The sequence below is a fragment of the Mauremys reevesii genome, linkage group 1, assembly GCF_016161935.1.
Source record: "Mauremys reevesii isolate NIE-2019 linkage group 1, ASM1616193v1, whole genome shotgun sequence".
NCBI classification, from domain to species: domain Eukaryota; kingdom Metazoa; phylum Chordata; order Testudines; family Geoemydidae; genus Mauremys; species Mauremys reevesii.
The window spans coordinates 351,515,265-351,528,367 of NC_052623.1; the positions used below are offsets into that span (position 1 = coordinate 351,515,265).

The 13,103-nt window shown below is 49.1% G+C and overlaps 1 protein-coding gene across 6 annotated transcripts in view; it reads right to left on the reverse strand.

Annotated features, from left to right (window-relative positions):
* The window catches only part of PLXNA4 (plexin A4), a 625,415-nt gene that overhangs the window by 167,604 nt on the left and 444,708 nt on the right, over nt 1–13,103 (reverse strand). For 5 of the 6 annotated variants that reach the window (XM_039519677.1, XM_039519678.1, XM_039519674.1 and 2 more), the window contains 2 exons: nt 8,249–8,372; nt 770–923 (listed from right to left, as the gene is read on the reverse strand). In XM_039519677.1, the coding sequence (XP_039375611.1) occupies nt 770–923; nt 8,249–8,372 (278 nt within the window). Of the gene's footprint in view, nt 1–769; nt 924–1,298; nt 1,400–8,248; nt 8,373–13,103 lie in introns of those variants that run through there. The other variant, XM_039519679.1, reaches the window with a different exon arrangement.

The window sequence follows — 13,103 nt, forward strand, 5'->3', positions numbered from 1 at the left end:
TACTCCAGAATTGAAGTGCAAGCGGGGAGAGCTTGTGGGCCTCCAGGCATCTTTCACTGGGACTAAATTCACCGCTAGAGTTCACAAATAACACAGAGAATAAGAATGGCAGCTTCTCCCTGCACCTGACCACCCGCCTGTGACCCAATTTAAGGCCTTGGGGGAAGCCTAGCAGCATAGGCACATCTTACAGTGTCTTGCTGCGCAACTAGGGGGAGCTAGAGCCCTACATGCACCGGAAATATTGCGTTCATTTCTGAGTGCCCATTGCAGAGGGCTGCGGATAAACTGGAGACAACAGAGGGAAGAGAAACCAAACAGATCAGGGGCTGGCATGGAAGGATAAGCACATCTGGCTTGGGCAAGGGGTTATTATGGGAAAGGGATAGGATAACAGATTGCAAATACCTGAAGGGTGTAAAAGCCAGAGAAGAAGAGACTGATTTAGGGAGCTGCACGCAGAGATGTAACTAGGAGGAGTGTGATGAAATTAAGGAGGGAATCATTCAGGCAGAATAGCTGGATAAAGTACCTGACACGGAGATGTACTGGTCTGGGATGCAAGCCCCATCATGTGAGATGGATAAGACTGGACTGGACAAAATGCTCGTAAATGTGCTGCTGCTACACCGGCAGCGTTAGGACCCGTACGGACACATGCCCAACCAATAATGTGCTGTTCTCCCAGCTGCTGTGCTCTCACCAACAGGTCAGAGGGAAGCAGCGCACCCACCCCAGTGTTCACGTAGGGAAGGCCTGAGACACTCACCGTTCTCCATGATGATCTGGGGCACCTCCTTGGCAGCCGGGGAGATGCATTGGATCTGGTTCCCCACCACCAAGCCGTCCATCTCGGAAAGGTCCTCGAAGGTGCAGTTGACCCCTGCTGACAACTCAGGGACGTTGTATGTCTCCAAGACCAGCTGCAAGCAAAGGGAGCGGGAGAGAGAGAAAGAGAGTGCTGAGCTCAACGACAGACAGACGAGGCCAGCAGAAGAGAATTACACTGGAGAGGTTGGACAAAGAGCCTCTTGCTAGATAAAGGATCCTCCTTCAACAGAAAGCAGCGACTCTGGGGAGTGGGGGATGGAATGCAAATGTAAACACAAGTGGCGTGTGGCTATGCAGGGGCGGTGGCTGCTGCTTCACCGTGCAGGGTGAGTTCAAGTCGGGTCAGTGGCGTGGCGTGCTCAACATCGGTCATGCAAGGGCGTCTTTGGAATAGGCTGTGAAGACTGGGGCTTGCTGGCCCCTTGGCACAAGGTTTCTGAGGAAGGTGACTATTACTCACAAGAGGCACTCTGCGGACTACAGAGAAACTGTAGCGCTCCAGTCTAACTCTCTACGCCTCCTCTCCTAGCATCACCAGCAGAGGGAGCTCTCTGTCACCAACAAGTTCCTGTGTATAGAGAGTCTAGTTACAGCCTTCAGTAAGCCACCAGCATCCGCTCCCTCTAGTGGGCCAGCTGAATTACTTCACCTTTACAGGCAGCTCAGAAATGCCTGCCCCGTTTGATCATTCGGTTACAGGAGCAGCAGGCCTCGAGGTCACGATGTGTTAGGGCACTAGCATCGTAAATAAAAGGACACTCTGGAATCCCTGACATCCCCTGGCTTTGCCACTAATAAAGTGTAATGAAATAAACAAATCAAACAGCTGGTTTCCAGGACGTTCACGTTCTCACAAAGCCTCACTGGGTTTCTTAGCATTTGGAATGGAAGATCCATTTTACATGAGTTCCGTTTATGATTCTAATTATAACTCTGCTCTCAGTCAGCTGCATCCACCCCACCACCCCCACATGCCATGGTAACAAACCGTGGCCACAAATATATGAGTCTGAGTCTCATCTGAGACCCAATCACATGCAGCGGGAGCGCCGCTACCGGCATAATGGACCTGTCCCTCTGCCCATCCATGAAGCAGTAGGAGGGAACAAAATCCCACTCGTTGCCTTCCTATGGTATGTTCTCATCACCCAGTGAGGTTCATTATGGGAGTTGTGTGCCTTCCCCTAAGGCATCCAGCATTAACCACCTCAGAGACAGCAAGGGCGCAGAAGACAGGGACCATTAGTCTGACCAGTCTTATAATTCACCTGTAAATTCATTGCCTGGTTAAGGGGAGTAGTTTGTTCCTGCCAAGTTATGGGAGGGGAGAGGGAGAAGCCCTGAGGACTGGGGTGGGTTTGTCCCTGGGACAACACATAGTGCTTCTATTGAATAGCTCCACCTCTGTCACTTCTTCCCTCCCACCAATGCACCCGGACCAGCAGTGGAGGGGAAGGCTGGAGCTCTCACCAGGCCGCTGCCTCAGCCACGGAACTTGCTCACAAGTGTGTAAAATGCAGAATGCAGATTTGTCGCTTCTCCGAGCACAGTCGCCAAGGAAAAGGCCTGGAAAGCTTGGGCACAAATGTGATAAGCCTAGAGCTGCCACCAATGAACAAAAGCTCCTGCTTTGAAGCCCCTGCAGTGGGTAGAGAACGCCCTCTTCTCCAGCACCTTTCTCCTCTCGCACAGTCCTAGGACTGAGCCAGACCCAGATGTGACTCCCAATTCCCTGGGCACTTCTGCTGCCAAAGAAGAGTCAGTGTTGCCATGTGGACAATACCTTCCATAGGTCTGAGCACGGGCTGAGCAAACAGGCACATTCTCTACCCTCACGTCAGGGAAGAACTTGGCATGATCGCGGAACAGGCTCTCCCCTAACCAGAACTGCCCAAAACTCAGTGTAGTCTCCATGATCCAATCAGTCTTTGACTTGTGCTCGGGTTTGCCAATAAACCATCTGAGATGGTGGTTACTGTGCTGTGGACACCAGTCCACTAGGAGCTGACTGAGACCCAACAACTCAGTTCATAAGGGCCATCAGACAGCAATATGCTGAGGACAACAATAGCTCTGGGCTGACTTGCACTGCCACGGTGACTCAATAACCCTGAGCCAGTCTTTATTCTAACATAGGAGAATTCAAAGACTATTGAGAGAATTAAAAATAATAAGTTGCACTCCCAGAACAAACAATTTACGATGTTTCTGATCACTTTTGTCGTACACCTGGGAAGGTTAAGTCACAGGAAAGGTAAGAGGCAGAAACAAAGCACAGGGACTGGACATACAGGCTAAAAAATAGACCTCAAACACCCTACCCTAAATACCTGAGGGATGGCCAGCTAGTGGACCTTGAGCACTCCACTGAGCCCACAAAGAATGGGGAGCTACTGACTGGCTCAAAGGAACACTGAAGGGAGATGGAGCTTTTCATTTCTAGGCTGTGAGTTCAAATCCAGCCCAGGTCAATATGACCAGAAAGAGTTACCATGTGGCAACTGTTCAGTGGTCTGTATAAAATAGGCCCCAGTTCAGTTCCTAGTGGGCACACGTTCACAACACAAAAACTCCAATATAATGGGCACTGCTGACAGGTTGGAAACTGAATGAGTCCTTTACAATGAACTCCCTTCTTGTCCCTAGAAAAGGCCTTTCCACAAGGAACAGAAACACTCGTTGCTCCACTGGCACCATAACTGTCCTGCTGCCTTTAATAGCTCTCTGCCACAGGGGCCACACCTAGCGCCGAGGAAGAGAGGGGGTTGAATGTAGCAAAGCATAAACCCTGGCAGAGATGGGCTGCAGGCTGCTATTTCTAGCGTTCCCATACCTCTGCTCTGGGGTGTTCAGTGTTGAAATTGTACCAGGCCTGGGTGCTTTGGTAGTTCAAGAAAGAGACCCTGGTCCATGAAGTGAAAGGAAATTGAAGTATATTAAATGGTCCTAGCACGCTTCCCCACTGCAGTCCTTGAAGCTGAATTCTAACACAGCCAATGCCAATTGCCCATAGTTTGCACACGGCTATAGAGTCCAATATCTTTGGTGTCTGAGGTAAAGAAGTTGGCTGCAATGGGTAAGCATTCCTCTTTGATGGATCTGTGGTTCCTCTTCAGAACTGCATTCAACTCCTCGCAATGAACTGGAGGAAACAGTTCCTAACCTTTTGTAACTATTGTTCTTTGAGATGTGCTGCACGCATCCATTCCACTCGTGATGTGCACCACCCCACGCACAGTCATGGGAAATTTTCCCCTTGTCGGGGAAGCTCAAGTGCCCTCTGGTGCCATATGCCCATGCATGCTGGTGTAAAGGGCCCAGCCGTCCCTGACGTCCCTCAGTTCCTTCTTGCTGGGCAACTCTGATGCAGAGGGGTAGGAAGGTGGGTGGTGGAATGGTCACGTGCAACACATCTCCAAGAACAACAGTTATTCAAGATTAGTTATTCATTTTTCTTCTCTGAGTGATTGCTCATGTGCATTCCACTGAAGGTGACTCATAAAGTAGGAGGAGGGAGAGGCACTCATGTGCACACAGACTGGAGTAAAACTCATCAAAATGTAGCATCATCTCTGGAGTACCAAATAATGCCGTAATGGGATGCGAAGGTGTGAAGGCCGCTCTACAGAACTCCTGGATAGGGACTTGTGCAAGGAACGCCGCCGAGGCTGCTTGTGATCTTGTGGGATGTGCCATCACTTTGCTTGGCAGGGAAATACCTGCTGAATCCCACACAAATGCAGGAAGTTATCCAAGATGGAATTCTTTGTGAAGAGACCAGGAAATCCTTCATTCTGTCTGCTATGGCCTTGAACAATTGAATTGACAAACAAAACTGTTTAGTCATGTCTATGTAGAATGCCAGCACCCTTCTAACATCTCATGTGTGCTGATGTTGCTCCTCTCTATTGGCATGTGGCTTTGGTAAGTAAATTGGCTGGTTAATATGAAAATTAGATACCACTTTGGAGAGAAATCTTGGATGAGGGTGCAAGTACACTTTATCCTTAAAAAAGATTGTGCAGGGCGGTTTGAATGTCAGAGCACACAGTTCAGAGATAGGTGCAGTAAGAAACATGTTGTTAGAGGCTAAAATGGTGACCCCATGATCTTCAATAAAATTAGGTTCAAGTCCCAGGGCAGGATAGGTTCCTTTATTTGCGGGTACAACCTTTCCGGGCCCTTCACATATCTGATTGTCATATCCTTAGAGCATATAGAATAGTTATCCACATGAGTATGAAAAGCTGATATTGCTGCCAGGTGGACCTAGATAGAAGATATTACTAATACTTGCTATTTTAGGTGCAGTAGATAGTCCAGGATATGCTGGAGAGGACTGCATTGGCTAGGCTCCAGACTGACAAGACCAAACAGAAAAATGCCTCCATATTGACATGTAAGCAGCTCTGCTAGAAGGCTTTGTACGATTTAACAAGACATAGTGAACTTGCTCTGAGCAAGACTTCTCTCTAGAAGTTAGCCATAGACCCTGCAGGCCGTTAAATGAAGGGCCCACGGGTTATGGTGGTGCAGTCAACCAAGATCTTGGGAGATCAAGTCCAGGTGCAACAGGAGCAAAATTGAAGCCTCCACTGACAAATCCAGTAGAGTGGAAAACTAGTGCTGTCAAGGCCTGGTCCACTTGATCATTCTCAGCACTCTGTGTCTGAGTGGGATTGGGGGGAAGGTGTAGAAGAACTTTTTCATCCACGGTAGCAGGAAAGTGTCTGTGATGAACCAGGACTGTGGCCTTGCAGGGAGAAAAATTATTGGTATTTCCTGTTGTCCTTGGTTGAAAAAGGTCTATCTAGGGAGTCCCCCACTGCTGGAAAATACATCTGGCAACATCCAGGTGGGAAGACTACTCATGGTGACTCGTAAATGATCTGCTTAGGTGGTCCGCCTCCTAATTCTGCACCCTGGAAGGACTCAGGGTCGATTGAATTGGCAATGCAAAAGTTCCATAGATGAACTGCTTCCTGACAAAGCAGGGAAGAGCGAGCACCTCCTGGCCTGTTGAGGTAAAACATGGCTGCCATGTTGTCTGGGAGAACAAACAGGTTTTTTCCCTTGATGTGGAGTAGGAAGATCTGACAGGCTAGGCAGACAGCCCTTAGCTTCCTGACTTTCATATGAAGAGAGAGATTCCTTGAGGACCCCAAACCTTGAGTTCAGAGAGGGCCCAGATAAACCCCCAACGCCAGGGCAGATGTGTCCATCACCAGTGTCTGTGAAGGTTGATGGTGGACAAAGGGAATGCCCACACAAACATTGAGTGAATCAGTCCACCAATCTAGCGAAGTGAGAACCTGAAAGGGCATAGTGAGTACAGTGTTCAGATGGTGCCAACTTGGTGATTAAATGGAGGCCAGCCAGACCTGAAGAGTCCTGAGGTACAACCTATGTGCATAAGACCATATGCCCCAAGTGCCTCACACCATTTGGAGATGCTGTGATTGGGTGAACCTTGAAAACGGTCACAAGACAGCAAATTGTTTTGAATTTTAATGTTCTGGCTTGGGTAGAGTCCAGCACTGCTCCTATAAACTCTATCCTCTGAACTGGACAAAGAGTAGACTTGTCTGTGTTGATCAGTAAACCCACAGCTTTGAAGATTGACTGGATGAGTTGAACACTAGAGAGAAAGTGACCCCTGGACCAGACCTTGACTAGCCAGTCATCCAGGTAAGGGCAGACTCTGTACTCTTAGTCTCCTCAGGAAAGCAGCTGCCACTGCCACACGTTTTGTGAAAATCCAAGGACCTGCTGACATGCCGAAAGGCAGCACAGTCAACTGGTAATGAAAGTGCTTTAGTATGAACCTGAGAAACTTTCTGTCACCTTGATAAACTGCCACATGAAAGTAGGTGTCTCTTAAATCAAGGGCAGTGTATCAGTCTCCAGGATCCAGGGAGGGGATTATGGAAGCCAAGATGACCATGCGAAACTTTATCTCACACTTCTCTATGGACACAGAACAGGAACGTCTCATGTATGACCTGTAAACAGTGGGGAAACCCCACAGATTCCAAAAAAGCCACTGGACAGGTAGTGGCAGTGACCCCTGGCCACCCACTCGATGGCACTCCCACCGAAGGTTCCCTATCAGGGTAGTAGTCCCTTGGCGGAGAGTAGCAAGAGTGGCTCTGAGAGTGGGAAACAGGAGCCAATCTCCGATTCAAAGGACCAAGGAGAGGCCACTCCCAACAATGCCAGAGACCAATGCCTCATCAAAGGAGGACGCAGTGCAGCCAACATTTCAGGCTCCCCCTTCAGCGGTACCGATGGACGTGCAGTTTGAGACAACTGAGGCTGACACAGCATTGAGTGCTGCACCAATGTTGCTGGTGCCCCTCTGTCTGCAGGTACTGAGCGGAGCGGTCTCCTGCACCGCCAGACATACCAGCACTGAAAGGTTCTGAATGTCTCTCTGCAGTGGGGCCGGTACTGAGATGCTCTCAGGATGGTGCAGTTCCGCAGATGTAGAAGGTGCTCCCTCAAGCCCCGGACTCGATGATACCTGCCTTGGTGCCGGAGTCAACAGTGCCACAGAAGAGGAGTGCTTAGGTTTCTGCTGCACTCTACTCTTATTCCCACGCTTCTCTGTCTTTCCTTGTCTGAAGCGTAAGGACTTTGTGGATTTGGCAATGATCCTGAATACTAGCTTCCCTGAAACACTTCAAGTAACTTGAGTGTGGGTCACTCACGGGCATTGGCCTCGTGCAAGAGATGCAGGGCTTGAAGCCCAGTGAGTGAGGCACCCCTTTGTACTGACTAACGGAAAAAGCCCCCAACTGGGGACCAAAAGAGAAAAGGTACACTCTCTACAGTATTAACTAAGATGCTATGATTCTAGAAACTGATCTGCAATTAATTTACAATGAACACACTGAGAGCACCTGCTAAGGTAAGCCAAGCAATTCCAACGACTGCCACAGGCAGTTAGAAGGAACTGAGAGGTTTCGGGAGTGGCTGGGCCCTTTATATTGGCACACAGTGGCACGCAGCAGCAGAGGCTGCTCAAGCTGCCCCGTTGGGTACCACGGAGAGAAACATTTCTGACGACTGTGTGCGGGGCATGCACACACCATGAGTGGAATGCACATGTGCAAACACTTGAATAAGAAAGATCCCCTCCATGTTCCTAATCGGGAACAATCAAAGTGGAGAGCCTCCTCCCTGGGTGAGACCCCAGTGTATGTCAGGGAGCACCCAGGGAGACAGTGAGTTCTATGTAGACATCCGGCCAGACCAAATATATCCAATAATGCTGCTAGTCCTTCCCACTGAGCCTGAGTGCGTCAATGAAAGGTTACGGGTAACCAGGGACATAATCCTGGCAATGAGGGTGAGACCTCTTTAGGCTTCCCTGGAAGGAGGAGACATTGTGGAGATGAGGGTCTATCCTGCTTACCAGCACGTTGTACTGGGAGACGGAGATGTTGTTGGGATGCACGGTGAGCCGGACACACTGCTTCATCTCCGAGGCGAATCTCCGAGGCTCGCTGGAGCGCTCGCACCGTTCCTTCCTGGTGCACCTAAGAAAAAGGGAACACACAGAGCCAGAGATTAACGACAAAGCCGCGTGGCACGGCAAGTGATTGCCATGGGACACAAGAAGAGAATCTGTGCCACGGGGGCTGCCACCGGCTAAAGGAGAAGGGGGTAAGTGCCATCACCCCTTCACCACAACCTCACAGGATCATCTGACTGTGTCTCACCAGATTCTGCGGGGCTGGCATTTAGCAATGCACAGCAGCCATTTCAGCTAGGAAGTGCAGCCCATATCCAATCAAAACTACAGGGGGAGTTTTAAGTGGGTAGAATTGCTGCACGTGCAGTGCACTTCACTAGGGAGTTATCTGAGCCTTGGGCTAAAAGCATCTGGTGCCGTCAGAATGCAGCACCTGTTCTGAGGGATGACGTAGCTACAAAGTGAAGCTACACAATGCTGTGTTGCAGGAGGTGCGTAGAGAAGATCCAAGCCCAGCCCCAGAAAAAGATGGACAGCTCTGGAGACAGGTCCTCTACTTATGAACAGAGCAGTGCAAGCTTCCCTCACTATGGAACCCTACATACCTCAGCCCTGACCTCTGGCAGAGAGGGCTGCCCAGTCTGCATGGCACATTTATTTCTTGGCCTCTCTGCCCGTTAGTACCTCTTCTGTTGGTGACTTTTGGGATGTGGATACCTGTCCATTGGAAATGGCCTGAATCCTCCTACTCAGTTCCCACTGGCCCCTGGTAGCCTTCGGAGGGTAACAGCTTTGGGTCAAAAACAGCCTGGGGACCAAGCAGTTAAAGATCACATGCCCCTTTACCAGCTAGGCTATGGGATTCCAGATCAGGATTGGACAGAATATGGGGTACCAGTGGCTGCAGCAGTCATATTGCATGCAAGGTACATTCCCTTTGCTCAGGTCACTGCACCTAGGTAGCACTTGGGAACAAGAGGTTGCTGCAGGCAGGAGAAATCATCTGGGAGTTGGAAATCCTAGGGTACTTCCCTCACCATGGAATAAAGAATCCTCCAACAGGAACATAAGAACGGCCATACTGGGTTAGACCAATGGTTCATCTAGCCCAATACCCTGTCTTCCAACAGTGGCCAGTGCCAGATGATTCAGAGGGAATTAACAAAACGGAAATTTATCAAGTGATCCATCCCCCGTCGTCCAGTCCCAGCTTCTGGCAGTCAGAGGTTTAGGGACACTCAGAGCATGGGGTTGCATCCCTGACCATCTTGGCTAATAGCCATTGATGGACCTATCCTCCATGAACTTCTCTAAATCCCTTTTTGAACCCAGTTATACTTTTGGCTTTCATAACATACGCTGGCAACGAGTTCCACAGGTTGACTGTGCGTTGCGTGAGGAAACACTACCTTTTGTTTGTTTTAAACCTACTGCCTATTAATTTCATTGGGTGACTCCCTGTTGTTGTGTGAAGGGGTAAATAACACTTCCCTGTTCACTGTCTCCACACCATTCATCATTTTATAGACCTCTATCATACCCTCCCCCAATCATCTTCTATCTAAACTAAACAGACCGTGTCTTTTTAATCTCTCCTCATATGGAAGCTGTTCCACACCCCTAATCATTTTTGTTGCCCTTCTCTGTACTTTTTCTAAATCTACTGTATCTTTTTTGAGATGGGGTGACCAGAACTGTATGCAGTAGTCAAGGTGTGGGTGTACCATGGATTTATATAGAGGTATTATGATATTTTCTGTCTTATTATCTATATCTTTCCTAATGGTTCCTTACATTCTATTTGCTTTTTTGACTGCTGCTGCACATTGAGCAGATGCTTTCAGAGAACTCTCCACAATAACTCCAAGATCTCTTTTCTGAGTGGCAACAGCTAATTTAGACCCCATCATTTTGTATGGATGGTTGGGATTGTGCATTACTTTTCACTTATCAACAATGAATTTCATCTGCCATTTTGTTGCCCAGTCACCAAGTTTTGTGAGATCCCTTTGTAACTCTTCGCAGTCAGCTTTGGATTTAACTCTCTTGAGTCATTTTGTATAGTCTGAAAACTTTATCACCTCACTTATTACCCCTTTTTCCAGACCATTTATGAATACGTTGAGCAACATCGGTCCCAATACAGATCCTTGGGGGACTCTGCTATTTATGTCTCTCCACTGTGATACCTGACCCTTTACTCCTGCTCTTTGTTTCCCATCTTTTAACCTGGTACGTCCCTTCCCAGAAAAGGACATAAGGGATTCCCAACTGTCCCTGGCTCACTAGGTGTCCGGAGGCAATTCACTGAGGACACAGTTTTCAAAAGTGGCCACTGATTTTGAGGCTCCAATGCCCAGAGATTCTCCGAGATGCTAAACAGCCACGATTCCAGTCAATCTCCATGGCAGCTGCGAATGCACTGGGGAAAGCCAGCCCTAAGTGTCCCAATTACGCACCCCAAATCACCAGTCACTTTGGAAAATGTTTGCTCTAACACATTTGGGTCTCAGTTTCCCCATCCATAAAATGGGGCTAATAATATTCACCTCTCCCCCTCCCAGAGGCTGTGAGGATGGAGTAAGGGTCGGACACTACTTTGAAAGTGTAAAGTGTTCCAGGAGTGCTAATATTATCTGTGCTGTTTCAGATTGTCTCGGATCATCTCAGGAGGGCCCCGTAAACATGGGACTAGAATATGAACTGCTAGGCTTGAGACGATTTCTTTCCAAATCTTTTTTCAACCAGCATGAAAAATACAGGCTCCATGCCTGTTGCCCGTCACATTCAGCGAGAGGAAGACGTCTGCCTAGAAACCCACAGGGTTAATATAACAGGACAGCTCCAATTGCATGCCAATTACCTTTTGCCATTAAGCTAATGGTATGAATTTGCAAAGGTTGTTTCAATGGATTGTATTATTAGCAGCAATATTGCTTCCATTCAAATCTGCTCAGAAGTTTAAGTGTGGGTGTTAAATTGTTCACCTACTTCCAAACTTGTGTGCAAGGGGAGGGACTGAGAAGTATCTGTACTAAGACGCCTCACTCTTTGGAGCAGGGATGATTTCTTATTCTGAGCATGTACAGCACCTAGCGTAATGGGGCTGTGGTCTTTGAATGAGCTCTCTTGGTGCTACTGCACAACAAATTATATCAATTAAATAATCAGAATATTATACAGCAGAGTACAGCTGAAAGGTATGAGCTAGAGATGGGTCCAACCCCCCTGAGCATGTCTGAGATTTGGGGCAGCCTAGATCTGCATCCAAACTTTGGCCCCTGGGCTTCTTTCTTGTGGCTGAGCCTGGATGAGACAAGAATCATCATCCAAAGCCTAAGTCGCTGATTGGGGGAAAGTTTCTCACTTCCTGGGTTGGGCTGGAAGTGTAGGAACTGGAGATCTCAGCTATTCTCATGAGATTTGCAGCCTGAGTTAGCAAATCTGGAACGTGACAGCCACACATTATCTTTGCACTCATATAATATACCCCCTTCTTGCTAGGAGCCAATGTCTCATTAGTCTTCTTTACTGCTGCTGCAAGCTGGATGGGGAATTTTAAATGCTGGGTCTCCAGAGGGCTGGAAGGACAGAATGCTAACTGCTCTGAATACCACAAGTCAGCCCTCTCCGCGGGAACGCCAGTGGGAAATGCTGCTGAGAGATTTCTGCACGCCACCCTTACAGCAGAAAATGGACACAAAACACTGGAGGAAAAGCTGTGACATGAGGAGTCTTCTCCTGGGAATAGCCCAGCAGGGCCAGCCTTACGGGTGGGTAACGTGGGCAGCCACCCAGGCCGCTGCGGTTAGTGGTGGCACCATGATCAAGAGGCAAGGAGCATGGCGGCCTAGGGTGCAAGGCCACAAAAGGGAGCTCGAGGCAATTGGGCGGGGATGGGGGGGAGGCCAGCAGGGCCTAGGGGAATGGGGGAGGGGAGCCTGGGAAGGCAGAAGGGAACAGGGGCAATGGGGAGCCCAGGTTCAGAAAAGAGCAACTAGAATGATTAGGGGTTTAGAGAGGGTCCCATATGAGGAAAGATTAAAGAGGCTAGGACTCTTCAGTTTGGAAAAGAGGAGACTAAGGGGGATGATGATAGTATATATAAAAATGAGAGTGATGTTTGAGAAGTGGATAAAAAGTAAAGTTATTATTCCCCATATACAAGAACTAGGGGGGGTCAAATGAAATTAATAGGCAGCAGGTAAAACAAAAAAAAAAAATAAGTTCTCTTTCACGGCGCCACAGTCAAACTGTGGAACTCCCTACCTGGAGGGCGTTTTGAAGCTAGGAGGACTAAAACAATGTTTAAAGGGGACTGGGGGAAAATTCCATGGGGGCTATAAATAAAATGGCTATTAGCCAGGATGGGTAGAATGGTGTCCCCCTCTCTCTGTCAGAGAGGATGGAGATGGATGGCAGGAGAAGAGAGATTTGCATGTGCCTGTTAGGTTCCACTCCTGCTGCACCTGGGGGCCAGAGGTCGACAGACAGTGACTGGGCTGGATTACCTGGACTTTACCCCTTTACCTTTCTTTATTTCTTTGATGCAGCGGAGGCTGGGGCAATGGGGAGATGGATGGGGAGCCCAGGGAGGCAGTGGGGGCTGGGAGGACGGGTGAGGGGCCGGGAGAAGCCGTGGAGGCTGGGGAGATAGGGAATGGGGAGCCGAGGAGGCAGCAGGACCCAGGGGCAACGGGGAGGTGGGTGAGGAGCCTGGGGAGGCAGCGGGGATGGGGATGGGTGAGGGGCCGGGAGAAGCAGCAGAGGCCGGGGGGATGGGTGAGGGGCCGGG